The 21,155-nt window shown below is 41.9% G+C and overlaps 1 protein-coding gene across 1 annotated transcript in view; it reads right to left on the bottom strand.

Moving 5' to 3' along the window:
* insrb (insulin receptor b) overlaps positions 1-20,412 on the bottom strand; it is a 60,224-nt gene extending 39,812 nt beyond the window's left edge. Inside the window, exons 1-2 of the mRNA XM_028404336.1 lie at positions 19,043-20,412; positions 1,178-1,726 (exon numbers count right to left, since the gene is read on the bottom strand). Coding sequence (XP_028260137.1) covers positions 1,178-1,726; positions 19,043-19,136 — 643 coding nt within the window. The 5' untranslated portion in view covers positions 19,137-20,412. The remainder of the gene's footprint in view (positions 1-1,177; positions 1,727-19,042) is intronic.
* Positions 20,413-21,155: the final 743 nt, after the last annotated feature.

Raw genomic sequence — 21,155 nt, 5'->3', positions numbered from 1 at the left:
CTGGTAGTGTGTGGCTGCTCTGGGCTAGAAACATCTTCCAAAGGGGCAGGGGACACACATATATATTACTGGTATGTTTGTATTGTTTGTTACCTAATGTCTATCAAAAGTTATTTAAGGAGAGTTTGAAAGCAAATTGACATGTGTATACCATAAATATGCAGTGTGGTATACAATGAATCAAAGTTATCTGAAGCTAAGATTCAGTGTTCCTCAAAAATTGCCATTTGACCAACAAAACAAACTGAATCCTATGCACTGACTGTCAAAGTCAAAATACTATGGCAAATGTGTGTGTGTCTGAGAGATGGAGACTGAGACATGAAGAGAGCCATTTCCTGTATTACTTTCCCCGACAGTGAGACCTGGCAGAAAATTGAGGTCTTATACACAGGCTGTTGATGTTGAAGTATAAACATGGCTAAAGTTGTTATGCCTTGAACAGTGGCCTCTCTGTCAGACAGAGACAGAAGAGAAAAAACAACAAAGCTATAATCGCCTTCAAAAAATAATAAGCATCCTCTCTGTGTGTCTTACAATAGAAGACATTCTCTGTGTTTATGGTAGGAGAGGAAAGACTGACTGACTGGCCAACACAGTGGCAGACCGGTCGAGTGTACTATGATGTTTATTCCTGTCCATCAACTATCTTTCTTCATAGCAATTTTTTCCATAATGCCTACCTTTGAGTGTGCCGTTCCCTGACTCAACAATGTAGTTGAGTCATTTCACACATCAAGCAGATCCTGAGCCTATAATTACAGATCACTTGCCCACAATGCACCAGTCAATGAATGCTAATAGGAGGGCGTGGCATGTCCACGACCCCCAGCTGCTTATATCAGGAGCAGCCCTTCACAACATAGAAATCATTACATAAACCATTTTGAATAAAAATATCAGTTGCTTCAATTGATTTCTAAGAGGGATAATAGTATGTTTTCTCCTTACACGTCTCAATGGAACATTTAAAAACAAGCAACGTGATGGATCCTACGCTATCATGCCTGTACTAAACATCCAGTCAATATGGAGTTTTTTTTCCCTGGAGCATTGTCGATATTTATTTTTGACAGGCAGAGTTAAAACACCTATTTAAGAGGCACAAATGGAGTGTTTAAGGTAAAAAAAAGACAGAACACACTTTACTATTTTAGACATATTGGCAAACACTTACTTCTCTGGCAGTGGCTCTGTGACCAGCATCGTCCTCTGAAATGTCCATTAATGGTGCTCTGGGGGCAGATGGTCTGACCTTGGGCTGTACCAGGACACACGTCTCCACACTCTCTCTCATTCTTATTGGCCACAATAAAGTTGTCCTCCACCGAGTCTAGGACCTTGGACCAGTCCAGGGTGGCCAGGTAACACAGGTCTGGATTCTTCTCTATCCTCACAGCACCTCTGGTGACATTCATAAGGCTGTGGAGGCCCAACTCCTTCAGCTGCAGCATCTCATAAACCACAAGAGCATAATTGAAGAAGAGGTTGTTGCCGCGAATCACCGTCAGATTGGGGAAAAGATCGCTGAGGGTCTCGACACCGTAGACTCTAAACAGTAGCACGTAGTCTGTCACTACTCGCAGTTTTGGGTAGCTGAGTCCCCGGAAGTCCTCAGTCTTGGTCTTGAACATGAGCAGAATCTTTAGGTGGCCCTCGATGATGGTGCAGTTCTCCAATGACTGGAGATTGGTCACATTGTTCCGGATGTCTTTACTCTGGCAGACTGAAAGACAGAAACAAGCTTGTGTTAATCTCAAATATTTTCTATTTCATTCAGTCAATGTTCAGTCTCATTTATAAATCAAGAGGTAATTTCAGCAGATGTTTAAATGTACATATTCTTGCAACAAGGACAATGGAAATTGCAATTAATTCTGTTCTTAATAAAGTTTTAACTCAACTTGACAGTAAGGATAATTATGAAGCTCCTAATGTGTACTTTAGAAGACTTTATTGTACAGCACTAACAACTATTTTCATCACCAATTAATCTTCCCAATTTCTCCATTTAATCTATAATTAAACTGAAAAGCCAGCCAATGAACATTCAGTTCATTCTTTTCACATAATAGGGAAAATCAAGAACAAAAGCCAGCAGCAGTACACTACATGCAGGCAATGGGCAGAAAAACATAAATACTCTTGGTTTTCTGTGTTTGGACAAACTTTGAATTGTATCATCTTCAGAGGAAGTATGTAATATACATGACAAAGTGAAGTATGTGTTGGTACCCGACGTACAACATAACATCCCAAAAGGTGAACCCACCAAAACATTTCACCATTTTGTTGCTTTATTACAGAAGACTACCATTAACATGCTTTTACTCATGACAGCCTCCTGAAATAGCATTTGTTTCATGAAGTAATGTAGATATGGTTTATATCTGATTGAGTGGGTTTTTTCCCCTTCAGGGACACTCAGGTTGCATGCAATCACCTGATCTCTTTTACCCATGTTTGTCTCTGAATACATTGTCAAATTAAGGCCAAAAAAATAAAAAAAATAAAAAGACATGCACATATTGATCTACAAAATTGACCATAAAATTTAAATGAAATTCTAAACAATTACTGTCCCATAGAACCTGTAAAGCAGCGTTTGAATAGACTAAATGACTGAAAGACTGCACCACCATGTAAATGGAGATACACACCATTCCTTGCAATTAACTTCAGTGTGGCTTACAGTAACAGGCCAAACAGTCATAAACTTCATCCTTAATTTGCAGCGGTATAAAACAACCAGATATAAACATAAACACTTCAGCATTCATTCATGAACAAGCATCACTCAAGTCCCATCTACAATCTGACTGGCCGCAAGCAATAGCTCCCTCCCTCCCTCTCCCTCACACATACACACACCAAGTCTCTCTCTTCTCATTGGCTGCAGCAGTATTTCTCCAGAGGGGAAATATTGTATGGCACTGTCTGGTGTGAATGAAGCAGCCATGAAGGGGTTGACAGAAGCCTAGAAGCAAAATGCTTATCCACGCTCATTCATACTCGTTAGCTGCTGCTGCACACTGGTATACAAACACACACACAGCCCACATTTGGACAGGCAAATGCACTGCACACAAATGCATCAAGAGTGGAGAATTCATTAGAGCACAGATACTTCAGGAGAAAACACATGGCAGTGTTACTCAAATAATAATAAGATGCACATTTCTAACAGGTTCTAGAAAATTAGTGCACAGAAGGGGGGGTGCTTCGTAGTTTAAATTACGTGAAGTAATAAAAACATGTTTTGATTGTTGCCATGAAAACTAAGCAAACAAGCAGAGCAACAATATTACTACCACACCGTCTGTTGGCAAATCACTGCATCAAAATCAGCAGCTGTTCAGCAACAGAAATTGTCTTTTATTTTTGGCATGCATATTGAAATGTTTGCAAAAATAACATGAGCTAATTAAAACAACCCCTCTGAAATACATTATTTTCCTTTCTTTGAGATGTTTTTGACAGGGAGGATCACTGAGGCTGGACCAGGCTACTCAAAGGAGATATCATTTAGAACTTGACACGGGGACACAATGGATAGTGTTTGAACATGGCGTTCAAAGTGTGAGACGTATTTGCATAAATGCGAATGCAAATTCTGTTAGCCACACCTGTTTACATTTCATAAACCATTAAAAACCACACCAGCAGTTGTGCGACATAAAACACTAATTTGTTCACATGATGTAACTATGCATGTACTGTGTCAACCATAAAAACAGCCATTAGGGCCTAAAGCAGATGGTTTAGCACGATAACCCAACATGGGGGCAAGCTGATTTAAATGCAGGAACATTACAAACTCCTTTCAACTGCGAGGAACAAACATTACAGGAATCTCACAAAGCAGCAAATCACAAACAATTCTTCACAAAGAAAACTGATAAACGGATGATAACACAAAAATTAATCATATATATTCACTTTCCTGTAGCTTGCAGTGCTATTTTTTTAATCTGGCTTGTGACAGCATGAGTGGATGCAAGTTTATTCTCGGTTGAACCACAACCATCATCAATAAAAGATATCACACATATACATCCTTCTGCACAGTGATAATCTTGCTGTATATAGTCTTGTAGAAAACAGTTCCTACCTGGAATTGCTCACAATTTCTGAAAAGGAGACATTGTTATTGAGTTTTGTAGCCAAACAAGCAAAGTGTCGGTTATATTGGAGAAAGGGCAGAAATCTCTGAAAATGTAGCACGTAGAGCATGTAGAAAATAAACCCTGCATCACACATATAATCCCCCTTTAGTGGATGCTGCTACATAAGCAAATCATATTCTGTCTATACGTGTCTTTCTTGCAGCTTGATGATGTGAACCCCAACTGCTTTATTACACACTGTCCACTAGGGTTGGGTGGTATTAAGGTATACCAGCGGGGCACACAGGTAGCATCATCATCAGCAATCAATCACAACAAATCATGACTCCAAACATGGAGGTTCAAATTTAATTACAGCGGGTTGTTCAGTTCCACTGAGGAGTTATTGGCCCTCTTGCCATTTCCTTGGTGTAAGCTACCTATTAACTTCCCATTCTGTTAATGGTTAGGCAGACATACATGTCAACAACCCAGGTACAAACTCTGGCCAGAATCATGTCAATGAGATGGTGACTTCTCATAATAGAAAACAGCCAATAAAACCTGTAATCGTGACATTGCTAAATAAAACCGTGTTGTTTAGAGGTTGGCAGGAAGGGGTCACTGCATCCAATGGTCAAAACATGTTTTCCCCATCGCCCTAAAATGATAAATTTGAAGCAGCACCTTGTCTCACAGTAAGCATATACATTATGTTGTTTTTTCCATTACTGGGTCTTTGAATCCTATATGTCTATATTCTCCATTTTTAAAAGGTAGATACAGATCCCAAAACACGTCACACAAGGATCAAAGGTGGTAAAGGTAAGAAAATTAAAAAAAAAACATCTATTAACAGATCTTGTTGTATACCTATTCATATACCTATTCACCTTTTTGTTGACATGGTCCAAGGCAGCTCAACTTTACAGACTTCCGCAAGCAGCCAGTTTTGTCAGCAGCCAAAAACAACTCATAAAATAAGTAAATAAATTCACATGAGCTGTCATCTCATCAGATAACACAGAGTTACTTCAGCAAGACAGCGTGCCTTCTTTGGCCACTCCCTCTTTATTAGACACAAACAGTATCGTAAACCAAAACACAAAAACACACTTCTTCCTCTACTGTGCAGCAGTTGGTGTTATTTCCAGTGATAACAGCAACCTTACACCTCTCTCTGCTCCTCATGCCATATCTCCTGGACACATCAAACAAGCCTACAGGCCACCCACTCACTGTCAAGCCAGCAGTATTAACCGGATACCTATTGTGAAACACGACAACATAACAAACTGTTACGCAACCTCTAGCAGGGCCAGGGTGCAGCTCACCTCTGACCATGGTGATCATCAAGACCAACCAACAGGACACAAACATGATCTTTTCACATGGCTGTATTTTTGGCACTAAAAGTAAGAAAGATGTTGGTGGAAATTAGATCTTTCTGCTCACACACATGCCACATCCTCCTTTGTGGACACAAAGAAACAGCAGTGGGTCATAAGCAGTAGATGGAGCTACTGGGAGCTCATTCTGTAAAATGGAGTCCTGTTTTCAACTGTCAGGAATGAAGGGGAGGAGATGGGGGGGTCATGAGGGGGCAGATGAAGAAGAGTGAAGGGAGGGCGAGCAGTCAGGGGTTGGCTGTGAGAGCCCCTGTGTCTTTAAAATAATGAGATATCTCCTCCTCTCCTCCCAGGTTTAGTAGCAGGGGGGGACAGAGGGACAGAGGAGAAGCAATGTGGGCGAATATAGAAGGGGGACTCAGTCAGAGGGAAAAGGGGTCGCGGGTATAAAAAAAAAAAAGGATGGGAGGGGGGTGAAAGTGTAACCTGAACCCAGACAGGAACGCAGAGTGACGTAAGGGACCTACAGGACGGTTGGTGATCACATGCATGAATGGAGGTCCGCTGTAGAACACTGTTACATGACAAGTAGCACACACACACACACACAGACCCACAGACCCACAGATAGAAGAGAGGAGGGGTACAACTTGTCAACCGGTGGTTGCAAACACAAAAAAGACATACAACACATAAAAACAGATCCTGTGGGTCAAACACAAGCAAGACACCTAATGGCATTTTCTCTCCAAAATCAGATCAGAGCTTTAGGTGTGATACAAAAGAGGAAAAAAGCTGGTAGACCTTATGTAGGTTTGGAGGACAATGACTGTGCTCCCTCCACAGCCCACCCTGCCACTGAGGACCACCCATAAGCAGACAGCTTGGTGCTCTCACTGGATGTACAGGAGTCCTTAATTACAATAACAACCCAATCAGCCATTAATGAGCCCAGGCAGGGGTGGGGATAACAAAGTGCACACTGAAACGTACAGTACCATACTGTCATACTGTAGACCTCTATAGGAGAAATGTGGGCCATCCACCCGCCTTCCCTGTCTCTTTGACACTTAATTTGGCAGCAGGAATGAGAAGAGGAGGAGGGAGAGAGGTGTAGAATGAGGGGTGCCAGGCAAACAGAAAGGCAGAAAAAAAAGCTTGGATATGGAGAGAGGTGGATGGGTTTAAGTCTTTTAAAGGAAATTATTAACAAATTACTTAGAAAAGTCAAGGTGGATACAGTGTAGACACTATACAAGACTGAAGACGGTCCATACACAGACAGCAAAGCAGAACAACAAGAATTCAGAATGGGACATAATGCTTAACAATACTGGGAAAACAAACAGGCATATTTCCATTAAAGGGTACCTGGACTGCTAACTTTAAGGTTCTTTCAGCCCACCAGTTGTCTGCATTTTGAGTGCAGTCTATAGACTAGAAGACATTGAGCAAATCAGCCCGCAAAGCATCAAATTCATCAAAAAGCATCAAAATCAAAGCAAAAAATTAAATCACCATACGTTTTATTATTTATTAGTCAATTAGTCATTAAAGGGAATATTATTGGGTTATATTTTCTATCAGGTTGTAGAAAGTAAGCCTTTGTGTGTTAGGGTGGCTCTTAGCATGTGTTGCAATTTGACAACTCTGTGTTTCAACCAAAATAGTGAAACAAGTGATGATCACACACAGCCCTATAACAACATACAGCTATAAGCCTGGAATAAATGCAGCATATATGTTGCAAGTGTAAGAGTTGCATAGTGATACATTGCATGTATACCTCTTCCTTCTGCTTTCCATAAAGTGGAAGAATGTACGGTAAAACTAAGCTATCAAAATCACTCACAAAAGAGTACACCAGTGATGTCTCAAGCACGTATACGCTACTACACACTGCAAAAAAATTAGCTTATCCACCTGAGTGTGCCAAACACAGCAGTAACCAGTAAATACATGTAAATACTGTAAAGTCATATGACCCCACAAGTGAATCCTAAGAACCATGTCTCACTGCAGGCAAAATCCATGTGTTAGTGACTTTTTTGTCCAGCAAGAAAAGGGTTAAATTTGCGAAATGTATATGTCAATCCATTAAATAGCAGAATAGCAGTTCCCTGCCATCATCCATCTCGCTTATATCTTTTCTGAGCAAAATTTGTTCAGCTCAAAAATGACTTGGGTATGACCGGATACTGGGTCAGACCAGTGTAAAAGCTATAGCTCTGACAGAATCTGCCATCTCCACTATTCAATGAGCTCCCACAGCTGCAACCTCCGTTATAGTGTAGCTACAATTTCAGACAGATTCTTCTCTTATTTTTAGAGTTGTGCTCCCTGCAGAGAATTCAATATGCATCAACTAACGGTAGCTGGCTGGCAGTGGGAAAGTGTATCATGGTGGCACTTTTAGAAGGTGAGAGCGGAGCTCTCTGTGGCTTGGGTCCCACCCTGCCTCTACCTTTCACTGAAGTCGAGGGCAGCCACACATTAGCTTAGCGTGAAACCAGAACTGTCTAGCATGAAACCAGGTGGCAGCTAACTCTGGACTGTGAGAAGTTTCCTCTCTCTGTCAGCTTAGGTGCATGTTGCCCCTGATGAGGTGATCTGCTTATTATAGATTTGTCAACAGTTCAGTTGCTGAACAAACCTTGGGAGAGAGAATATGTGGCCACAGTGCCAACTAGGATGCCAGTGGAAAAATGCATTTGTTTGTTAATATAACTATGGAAAGTCCTGAGAAGTAAAGCCAGCTCCCTGTGCGCCCACTGCCAAGCTGTGGCTTCTACAGTGAAAAACGATGCTGAGAAATTGCATGAGAGGCATTTTGATTAACATGTACCAACATGTAGATCCAAAACAAAGAGAGCTGAGGACCAGAATAACAGAATGTGAGACAGGGTAAGATACAGAGGGGGGCAGTTTGAAGAGTGGAAACAGAGTCAGTGCTGTCAAGTTAAAACACATAGGAAAATATGTTTTAAAATAAACCTTCAGTTAAGAGTAAGAGGGGACAAGGACCAAGTGAGCACAGCTCACACATGCATCGTGACTGTCCTGTACTTTGATGTTTGAGGACATCATATAAAGGTGGTGGGGGAGAGACAGAGCGGAAGAACGAGTGGGAGTGTGTGGACTGAAGCACCTGTTCCTCCATTGCCTCAGTTTCCCATTGAGGAACATGGCAAAAAGAGCTGGCCTAGCCTATTTATATACAACGCTGGGTCCCGTTACAGCTGTGGCATAGGGCCAGGTTGTGGCAGATTGAAGCGGGTAGAAAAGAGCAACATGCAGGCCCTGCGCTGTCAGATAGCTCGCCAAGAGTGGAGGGGGAGGGAATGAGAGAGAGGTCTAAATCAGATCACCACTGGTGACTTTGGTTTGCCTCTTTCTCCTTACCTAGCTGTATGAACAATGGAGAGAAGAGGGGAGGGGATAGAGGGAGGGAGAATGGAAGGAACAGTCAGAGAGAAGGAGAGAAAGAGACAGAATATAAACAAAGAGGATGAGACATGAGAGGGGAAGGCAAGGTGCTGTGTCACTGTCACCCGGTTTAAAAACAATGACTCACTAGAGTCTAGTTCCAACAAGCTTGATTCAACCTTGGACTCAAGGCAGCCATGAGGGAGGAGAAAGGTGTAAAAGGAGATGAGGGCAGACAAAACAAGAACAGTGGACTCAGCCGTTTGACATCTTAGAATGACAAGGTACTCGATAGGAACTGATCCCTGGAGTATGTCTGCACCAACCCAAAACACCAAGTATTGACTATGCAGACATATGCTGTCTGACACAGAAACATGTCTTACATATCAGCTGGGCAAGTCTCAAAGGTCTTTGCAGTAGCCTCTCATACTCAAAGAACAAGGAAAAACGTTGACGGAACAGACATTCAAGGTTTGTTTACTGTTCTGAACAGCAAACAGAGGTCACTTCTTCTAAATTATTCAGTACTGAGTGCTGCAACAATTAATCTGAAACCATACACCTTTGTCAGAAATTATTTTCTATGAGGAATCCAGGGTTTCATCAAAAACTATGTCACTGATTATTATCTGTGTATTTTTTGTCCAGTTCCTCATTTCATTCCAAACCTTTCCTTGGGAAATTTTGAAAACAAATGATGCTGCAATTTTGCAAGTTGACACAAAATGATATATGGGTGCAGCTTTCCACTTCTTTCATACATGTCCCCTGCCTAGAAATTAATTGGACAGCTGGTAATACATGACCAACCAAAAAACAAACATTATCTGAAAAATTTTGGCCACACCTTACACAACAGCTAAACCAGGTGGTGCTCCAAACAAATAAAAAGCATGTTGGGGGGAGCAGCATTCCTAACATAGTCGAAGCATTTTGGAACAGACAGAGGACTGTGAAACAGAAGCAGGTAATCAGCTGCAGGCTGGACAGTGATGCTGAAGATATAGTGCAAGACAGACAGACACCGCACACACATACTCACAAAATGCTGTACTCACACTGAGTGCAGAGTGAGTAATACAAAAAACATCTGATGTTCCTTTTCATCTTCCCACGTTAGCGAGCGGAGCACAGTGCAGCGTCTTGGTGTGGTGAGCCTCGGCCTAAGAGGGAGGCAGCCAGGGCTCAGTTACCCTGCTTGACTTGCAGCCACACGGCAGCAGCTGCAGGGCCAGGCCCCACCAACGCTCCGACCCACAAACCAGAGGTACACATGAGGCTGGAGGAACTACGCCTGCCCTTAGACTCTGCCAAATCGGTTTCTTTCAGTCCCTATGGCTTTCCTTCTTTCCTTCAGATCTGCCCGCTTCTATGGTTGAATAGCGGCAGTGATGCCACATTTCCAATTCTAACCTGCTTTCTGTAGGACTATAGTTAGTGCTTTAGCCACTTACATTAAAAAACAATCAAGACAAGGAAATAGTGTGATGAGACAGTTAGCAGGCTGCAGCTCCACATTATAAAACTTTTGGTTTTAGCCGTTGCTGTCCACCTCTAACAGTTGAAGGCTTTAGTAGAGGTATTCCCTGTGTGGTGAATGGATGAGTGAGCTCATCCCAAGCATGGCAAATCCTATCGATTTGACTCGATTGCTGCATGGTTGCCAACTCCAGGCTACAGCTGAATCCAACAACTGATGCAGGCAAAGAAAGCTCAGACTGGAGGAAATAATTTAATTCTAACTGCCTTGAAATTAAACTCCAATTGTTTGTGTATATAAAAATGTGTGTATTTGACCCTGAGACTATAAAAAGGAGTGTCGAGAGGTAACAAGCATGGCGATGGAACGAGAAAAGACGAGACAGGGGGGTGTGACATTTGGAAAGTTAAACTTCAGAGAGACAGAGGCTGAAGAAGGGGCTGAAGGGATGGAGAGCAGAGGGGTCAGGTCAGTTTAATGGCCTGCTTGTCTGTACGGTTGGACCACCAGTTCACACACACATCCTGCCTGTCTGCTTCACTCCCTCTGTCTTACCTTTTCCACTGCTCAGGCCTGAACCCAAAGCTTCCATTTACCAAAGCACAAACATGTCATGAAATCTGTTTTCATAGTTCCTCCGCCTTTGAACATCAGTTTCATATTGACTTGATATCATTACACACAAAGCTGCAGGGTAGGGCAGGCATGATCAATAAACACTCAGACCTGGGGTTTTGATTATGGACAAATATTCCTCCCCACTGCTGCTTGTTTTTCCATGAAAACCCCTTTGCAGATTCTCAAAGATTTTGATTGCTGAACCCTCCTCTGTTGGTTTTTCCATACAGGATATCCATGACTATGCCAGGTATTGCTTGGATGGAATAATGATGTCATGTTAACATTCAAAAGGCCCCACAGCCAACAAATCACTCCCTGTTAGCCTAGCCTCTGACAAACAGGTCCCTAGAGTGGAGGGTCTGTGGCCGCGGCGGTATTGTAAAATGACTTCCATTCATTACGCTGTCATTTAACGGTAAGGCATAATTTAATATGGGCCTCCTTTAACTATAACAGAATTAGGAACGCTTGATGTGGGCTCATAAACAGGGTGCAAGCTCTTCATCTCTATACCTCACTTTCACAATGCCTTGGAATCAAGCACTCCTGGATTTTCACACAAATGAATTCTACAGCATGACCTCTATAACACTGAGATTGTTTCTACTGCATTCCTTCTGTCTGCTCTTTCCAGATGTATGACACCTTACAGCTTGGCATAAAACTATCCAGACACATTACAAACAGTCAAAGGAATCTTAATGTTTCCCCATGATGTTTATGTCTGTGGAATCAGATGCAATAGCCCATGCTAACTGGCATTAGCAGTGTGCCCAATCAGGAAGGAACTTATCATCATGGTAGCTATGAGAATGATGAAAAAGCTTGTCTTGAAACCTACATGTTCCTATGTAAACTGGCCCAGACAACACCTGGTGGAGCTATATGTGAGGAAGCAGTTACTTTCTCCTCCAGTTCCCCAATACAAAGTTGTGGCAACTTAATGCGCAAATACAGCTGGTAGTAGTCGAGAGGATTCACAGTGACAAGTAGATGTGTTGATGGTGTTAAACTAAATTTAATTCCCTGATTTTTCCTGCTGACCTGTATTTTGCTCTCCATCACCAACAAGTCATTTTCCTACAGCTGCACCATCACAGACAGTCCTGACCTGATTCTTCAGTTGCCCAAGCCTGACCAACAGGCACTGATCCTGTTGTGATTAATGCACACTGTGCAAGCAAAATGAATGGGCAAAGCACAGTTTGTATTAATCACACTACATGATTATGAATCAATAAATTCCCTTTTGTTATAGCAGTTGGTCAAGCACTCACAATATTTACAGACTGAGGGTGAGTTACTCCCACTTAAAGGATATGGGCTGATTGGCAAGAGGCCCTGACTTGATTACATGCGTTTAGACTGATCTTTTTTTTATATCAGTGGAAAACAATCTAGACAGATTACGGTGTGTTTGCAGTGGACACTTATCTATATACAGTTGTATATACAACTATACAGTTGTACCTGTATAACTGCAACACTGAGAGACAAAACTGATGATCCTACTTCCTTTCATAATTAAAATGCAGTTTAGGTTAAATGCAGTGAGGCTAGAAATCTTTAGACAGGGGAAACGGGGGAACGCTATAGCCTACTGCCAGCACAGCTAGTGCCGTCACCATAGTAACCCATCTCAGGCTAGTTCATCAGGACAAAAACATAGTCAACCCCACCCGGTGCACGTACACACACAAAAAAAAAAAAAAAAAACAATCACTGTGCACATTATAAATAGAGGCGCTCATAAATGGAAACACAATCACACACGGACAGATGCAACACAGCAAACACAACATGATCATGTGACTGGCTGCTGTTGTTCACCATGTGCAGGTGTACATCATTTAGACCCAGCTGGAGCAAGCTGACTTAATAAGAAGGGAGAAAACAAAAAAGGTGGGGGAGAGAGAGGTGTCAAATGGATGGTGTTCACACCTTTAAGAGGTTTGAAAGAGGAGGCTTTCCCACACTACAGTATTAGCAGGTGTGTGTATGTGTGGACGGCAGGTTTGCAGGCTGTGCACATCCAGCAGTGAGAAAGAAAAACAAATCAGTGAACGACAGCAAACCCTCTTACCCCTGAACGTCAAAGCAGACCAAGGGAGGATGAGAGGTACAAGATACAACGAAGAGTTATAAGGGAGAAGATACACAGGGAGTGTTTATCTGCTTTCTGACTGACCAGAAACAATTGCTTAAATTGCATGTCTGTAAACACTATTGTCAGCAACTGTTTGGTCTGAATCTGTAAACACTTGTGAAAATTATTGTGACATTTGCAATCAGCTAATGCACCTGATTGATTTTCATTTGTCATACTCTTCATCCTTTTCCAATATTCTATCATATTAGCTTCTGTAAATCTGTCCATTCCTCAGCTCAATAACAGTGATCATCATGATCCTAGGCTTGCGTGTGTGTGTGTGTGTGTGTGTGGGTAATTATCTGCAAACAGACTCACTGGGCTGTGTGTCAGATGGCCACTTCTCAGTCATATGACAGTCCTTAAAATAAATGTAACCCACCAGGTTCAGTTAAGACCACATCATGAGTGCAACAAAACACACATGCTCCACATACATGCTACACTCATGCACCCAGTGCCCTTACATAGGCCTGTCGCGATAAACAATAAATCAATTAATTGCATGATAAATTAAATAGGCTCGGTGGGGTTTTTAGCCGCGATAAATTACATTTGCATGCTCGTTTGTTTTCCTCTCTCTCTCTCTCTCTCTCTCTCTCTCGCTGCCAAAGAGGCTGGGTGACAAAAGGCGTCACTCCAGTGCATCGTAGCGTATAAAGTGTGCAAAGTCCAGCCGTCGGACTTTATATGGCCCGCGGCTTCTGTCTTAAAATGTGTCAAATCAACAGGTAGTTCATTATTATGTCGTTATCATTATATTATTTGAACATGGCCTCATACGACAATATTATCACTTATCACACTAATTTCTCTTGGCAATTAATCGCCCAGCAAAATCTGTTATCGTGACAGGCCTACCCTTACACACTCAGATATATGATAGACACAGAAATGGCAGGATTCCATAAAATTATACATGAGAGTTTACTTGGCCAACATGCTGGATTTATTATGACACATAGCTGTCCATCAAGACCAATACTATACTACAAAAATGAGGAGCTGTGAAATCAAAACGTAAAAAGCAAACAAAGTGTTAATCCAGAATGAAACAATAAAATGTTCTCCACCATTTGTAAGGTAGAACAAAGATTGATTATTGTTGAAATATTGTAATAGGCTGTATTATTGCTACAATATTTGTTGGATAGTACTATATGACTGGGATTCTGGAATAATAACAGACATTTTAGGCAGAATCACTATGCATTTTTGTAATATTAGGGAAGTTTTTTTTTGAAATAATAAAGACTTTTTTATTAAGTTTATCATTAATTATTTTGTATTTGCAGAACAAACTAAATTTTAACGGCAGTGTTCAAACTACCGATTTTTAAATATTTATAAAACAAACTAACAAAAATCATTACGCTTCAATGATATAGTTGAGGAACTTTATAGCTGACTTCATCGTATTCATGTTTAATTTTTTATAAACAACTTTATGCACAAACAAGAAACTTTAACCCACTGTCAGATCTGTTTAGCAGCCTTCATATACAAAGTGTAAAGTTGTTTTTTTCACATTTCCTTAGGAATTTAGGAAATAAACCTGCACAGAAACACACTGCTATCACTAAGGTTACACAGCAGGAAGGGCAACTCTGACACACCCAAAGGATCAGTGTCCTACAGAGATGGACATTTTAACTGCTTAAGTGAGACCCTTAAAATTGCCGGATGTCTTTACTGCAACCACATATACGACACAAAAAACAATCCGTCCTTCCACAGCACGACAAATCTGGAATAACTGTTTAGCATGTCAAACATTTTTTTGTCTACTTAAAAAGCAAGCTGGGCCTTGAAATGCCATAAGAAAACATGGAGTGGAGCTTTATAGCACAGGTAATATTGACATTCTCATTGTTTGTGATGAGCTATTTGTAAAGCAAGCCTGACTAACAGATTCCATAGGGAGTCAAAGATCACATAATGATACATACCAGCATTTAATTCTAACAATCAAACCAATACATGTTCAATCATGGATGTTATCTTTGCTAACAGACATTTTTGAGGCTGAAAAAGCTAAAGAAAATGGCCTCAACTAGACCTGCCTGCAAAACAACCCGAAAAGATCCCGTTGCTTATCCCTGCATTACAGGGCAGGCTCAGCTCGGATTTTACACTGTGAAGTCACCAACGGTTGAAATAGGGCAGATCCAAACAGCAACAAGGACTATCAAATCAGATACTTGCAGCATGGCGTAACGGCGCTCTGTGTGTTTGTTTGTGTGCGAGTGTGTGCAATCCTCGCACCCCTTCCCTCCCCTCCCAACTAGACCACATTTCTGTGCAGTGAGCTGAGGTTTACATAAACAGTCACAGTCCTCTATCTAGGAATGGGAGTCAGGGAGGAGGGCATCTGCTAAGCTCTGTATTTAAAAACAGCAGCACAGCCCATCACCAAAACTGACAAACATATTTCAACCTGAAATCATTCTGTGGAGGGCAAGAAGAACTCATCTGATCACAGACCAAGAGCGACATATCTGGGTGACATGGCAATCTATTGACAAATCATTAGATTGTTACATTACAGGATGGTTTATTTCCCTCCAAGTCTGACATGAAACTTCTATCACACTTCTGTCACCTGTTTTAGAGTTTATTTTACATCATAAAAAACACTGGCTTCTCTTATCTTGTACATATTGTAGTAGGTTAAGGTTTAGCTTTAAGTCTTTATTTCTAATAGTGTGTGTGTCGGTAAGGATCACTAAGTGTGTAATCTGTCTTCTGGGGAAGAATGCTCTCATTTCCCTCCTATATCCTACATTTCTCTGTTAGTTGGCTGCAAAAAGTTGAACAATCATCTTTTCTTTAAACCGACTGAATTGTAGAAATTCTCTAAGCCTTTTCATTTTTAGGAATTAAAACGAGTGTTTACTGAAAGCAGACAAAAACAAACATGCTACAGAAATGTATTTGCTTGTCAGACAATCCAACTGTGGATTACATGAGTTGAAAGGTCAAATTGTATTTTTCACAGTGCAGCTGTACTGCTATTATAAAAGCCTGCCTGAAATACACACACAAGTTGAAAAAATGCTCTGGTAAGTTAAGAGAAGTTGAAAGGGATACTTGGAAAGATAAGAGCAGAGGAGGAAGCACTTAGGAAAGGCACCCCAACAGTTAATTTCCTTTAGCAGTACATATTGCCTTCCTGGCCAACACTGCAATACACTGGCGATGGAGCCTCAGTTCATGACACCCATTGTATGATGCCTGTGTGAATATTGGACTACCCAAATATGCAATGGATATAACTGCATCCTATGAGCCATGATTCTGTGTGCAGCTTATTTAACATACAGTACAGGGTATTCCAAAAGAGATCTAGGGGAATGAGCAAAGCTAGCACTGCTCAGATATTCTATAATGGCACAGCTACTAGTGCAATTGGTTCATTCAATGAATTGAATGTGTGCTAGATCAAGGGGCCAATCAGAGCTCAGTTGCAGCTCGCTGCTCTAGTACGCGCTGTTCTCGTGCATGGCTGCTGTCCCTGGACACACACGCACAGATATACAGAAAACACAGCTGGTCAGGAGTTGTCAGGAGCTGAGAGATGAGATCCTGCAGACTGTACCATGTGGCTGGGGTGCATACTGATGTGTGGCATGTACTCACTCGGACACACACACACACAGGCACCTACATGGCCGGCCACTTCAAAGACATTCCACAACATGCACAGCATTGTCAGAAAACACCACTGTGCACTTCAGTGAAGAGTGCTTGAGTATCCAAATGGACTGCAGACAAACACACACACAAATGCAGGGCAACTGTGCTTGCCCTGATTTTATAACTCCACATGTTTCTCTATCAGCAGAGGAGAAAGAACAACTGTTCAGCCACTCTTCCTGAATAAATGAGACCGCACTGGACACCTGATTCACACCGTCAGTGTGGGAGATTTGTGAGGCAATAAGAGCTGGTTAGAGAAGCATACATACTGTACAGTAATAACGCATGCACTCTACCAACAGAGCTGTGCTTACAAGCCTGAGAGGAGCAGGAAGGGGGCAAGGTTCCTAGTTGCACAACTTGTTTTTCACGAGTTAGACCAGGAGACAGCTCAGCAGTTACGTCAGAAAAACACTTTGCTGATAACTACAACAATCAAAATCTTTAGGTTTTCTGGAGAAAAAAACTCAAGATTTTGATCGTTGCAGTCAGCAGCACAGTTCATCTATCAATACTGCTTCTCCTCTTTTCCCTTGAGAGAAAGGAGATGTCAGGCAGAATGTGGATTTAGAATGAAATATTCAAAGTAGTTTGGTTGTTGTCTCCCACACCCCCCTTTTGGCACAAACATCTCAAAAGTTCCAAATATGGTCACTTCCCAGCGTACTTAGGAACAGCCAATGACACGTACGCCCAACTCCCTGAGAGACTGAAAGAAGAAAAAAAAGGAGGAGGGGGACCAGAGGCTCTCTCTTACAAGACCCCCTTTCAGGGGCCTCTGTTCTGTCTGCATACATGACCTGTGTAAAGTAGCCAGATCACTTCCTTTGAACCTGGCCACTGGAAACCATTTTAAGGTAACACAAGAGTCGGAAGAGATCGACCAGTATAAGACAGAACAAACACTACTGTGTGAATGGCTTCTTGAAGGTGATTTGTTAAAAAATGGTCTACCTGCTTCACACTTTGTGCAACACATCAGCGTGAAACACTCAATACAAATCTTCCAATCTAGGACAAATGATAAACCATAAACAATGGCACTAATTGATTTCAGGATAGACACAGGACATTCTGTCATCATTTAGAATGAGAAAACACTACACGAGCAAATAATAACATATTATCTAGTGTGCTGTCGATCCTTGCCTATAACCTGAGCCTGAAATGTGTTATGATGATAAGTGTTTCATATACACTTCATGCTGTCAATAAAAAGTCGAGTTTCCTGGATCACAAAGCAGCAGTTTGTCATAAATGCCCTGCTGCATATATTATCACTGCTATGATTAACAAGAGGAGGTCATTAGGCAGTTTAAAGCGGGATCATTATCTCCACCTCTCTGGCAAAGCATAGCGGTGCTGTTTAGATAACACGCTGTTATATTGTAGTAATCAAAACCCCCCTAGTTCATTGATAAAAACACAACAGTACGGACATCTCTGTGTGTGGAAGACGCCAATACTTCTGAGCGATCCACAGCTGAAGAGCAAATGTGGGCTAATCCACTACCTATAAAGAGACTTCTTAGCGTCGGCGGCTAATTTGTTTACATTCAGGCTGCAGCAGCAGCAGCGCGGCGCGCATGTGCGTGTGTGTGCTTGTCTGTGTATGTGTGCATGTGTGTGAGTGTGTGTGTCGCCACGAGAGGCCTAGCTCCGCTCACAGGGCCGATCCTGCTGCTCCCAGTTTAGACTCGCTGCAGCAGACCACCCTCGTCCAGTTACAGCGACTAATCTGGCCCTGGGGCTGGCGCATCCAGCACAGGCCGCCACAAACATATGTGTGCCTTTAAGAGTAAGAGGGAGGGAGGGGGCGGGGATATTCCTCTATAACTTTACGGAGGAATATCAATTATTAGCGCGCAGGCACGCACATGCAACAACTGAAATTACGAGCCCGTTAATTAGACCTGTGGTGCAGTCTGAGCATGCGCAAAAATGAAGGCGAGAATCCGAAGAATATACAATAAAAGAATTAAATAAAAAAAATACATCAGGACTTCAACGTTACCACAATATACATAGTGTTAGCGCACAATGAAGTTAATATTCAGATTACAGTTGGAGGATTGATTGATCAGAGGGTGAATATTGGAATATTTACACTAATACACCCAAACTCTGCCTTTTTTGTAACTTTGACAAACGTGCACTGAAAACACTACATGAAAACTTTAAAAACTGAATAAATAAATGCAATACTCACTTTCTCCGTTTATTAGTCCACACTGGTAAATAATGCAGGTGCAGATGATAAAAAACACAATCTGTGCTCGCAGCTTCAGCGTCAACCGCCTCATTTTGATTGGTGCTCTCCTCTTGAAGCTTCTCAAAGAACTCCAGTCTTGAGGGAGAAATGTTTGGGGTTTTTTTTTTTTTAGAAAAATATGAAAGTATTTAAAAATAATAAGGTCCAGCTGATGATATCAACGCTTCACCCCCCGTTAACCGGGGGTGTGTGTGTGTGAGTGTGTAAATAAATGTATGATTATCTCCCCAGTCAAGTTTGTGGTTGTGTGTGTGAACCTTGGAAAAAAACGCAGGTCACTAAATAACGTGATCTTGTGTTCTGGCAACACATGTGCGAGTAAAAATCTTCATTTTCCATAAGTGAAGGCGACAGTCCACGTTCATCTGTTTGGTTTTTGGTGCCTCTGTTCAATTCAAAAGAAAAATAATAATAATACTGCCCCCACACGCGGAGAGCTAGTTTCTAGGAGGTCCTCTGAGAAGGTCCACTGGCCCCGGGTTCATTTTTTATATGTAATGCAGTGACAAATATTAAAAAAAAACAGTTCTCCTCCTGCAGCTTAAGTTGTGGATGTATAAACCAGCACGGAGCAGGGTCTGCGCTCTCTCTTCCACAAGTCCTCCGGTCTTAAATTCACCTCCTGGTTTCTCTTCCTCTTCTCCAGCTCTCCCCCTTTTTAAGACGGATGGGAGCACATCCCAGGAAACTCCTCGGAGCAGCTACGTGCAGGAAAAACGTGCAGCTTTCCCCACACTACGACCTTCCTCTGAACTCCTTCACCCCTGCTGACCACCACGCCGCGAACGAATGAACACCCATAAAACGACAGAAACGGCAGAAGGAAAACAAGCCAAGGGGGGAAAAACTCGGGAGGTAAAAGACGCCACTAGTTTCCCATTGACTGTGAGGTGGGAAAAGACCAAAATAATGTGCACGTTGCTGTGAAGCGAGAAAAGTCTCCACCACGCCGCCCGTTTCTTCTCTCAGATTAACGTTAGCTGATGGAGGGGGGGGGGCAGCTAACGTTAGCTAGCTAATCCAAAACAAACGAGGTTTCAGTGTCGGCATTAAGAGTTGAAAATACAGAAACACACACAAAGTGAGTATCCCGTCTCCGATAGTCGAAAAACGACGAGGTAAACAAACATAGAAAGACTTAAAAAGACGGGTCAAGTGTAAAAACTTGTATTCCCGTTCCGTTTAGCGATCGCTCTCCCTCAGGTTCCCCTCTTTCTGCGAGTCTCCACCAGTAAACAAGTCCTGCCAGTCACCTCAGCTGGGCCACACATGGTCTGCGGGAAAACACGGAGCAGTCCGCCGCGGACATGCTTCCCCGGAGTCTGGATCCGGACTGTCTGAACCAGCGCTCAACAACAGCGGGGCTCTTTGTCAGAGGGAGAAATGTGAGCACACGGTTCCTACAGCCTGCAACGCACCAGCACGAAAACATGTCAGCAACATGGAATGATCATTAAAAGTGAAGTGGACAAAATAATAGAAACAGTTAAATCTAAGGTTATAAGGCCGCTGCAGCTACTTACTATTATTTCCTCAATTGAACAATATTTATTTATAAAATAGTGAAATCAATTATTATTATTATTAGTAGTATTTTTGATCTACGATTATTATATTATTTATACTATATACCGGTATAACTGTGACATTTCAAAATTATTTATATTCCCCTACATACATGCATGGTAGAAATGTCTTGCTATAAGTCCATGCTCCATATATGCATGTTAGGCGTTTACAGGATTTTAAATAGAATAGAATAGAATATACTTTATTAATCCCTTTGGGAAGGTCCCTCAGGGAAATTTGGGTACCAGCAGCAATACAACTCTGACAGTCAGAGCAAGAGTTAAATAGAATAAAGTAGAATATAGTACACTAAAATAGAAGATAAGAGGAATTATATACACCACAACACACAAGCATAGATGGTACAGATGGATTATTGCACATATAAATTATTGCAAATGGCTTCCCTTCTCATGTCGTTGTCTTCGTACACTCCTCTTAAACACTTCTCCTCAGAGCCAGGAGCTGGATTGTTTTTCCA

Source organism: Parambassis ranga, chromosome 4 (genome assembly GCF_900634625.1).
Source record: "Parambassis ranga chromosome 4, fParRan2.1, whole genome shotgun sequence".
Lineage (NCBI taxonomy): Eukaryota > Metazoa > Chordata > Actinopteri > Ambassidae > Parambassis > Parambassis ranga.
This window is presented reverse-complemented; position numbering and strand designations above follow the sequence as displayed.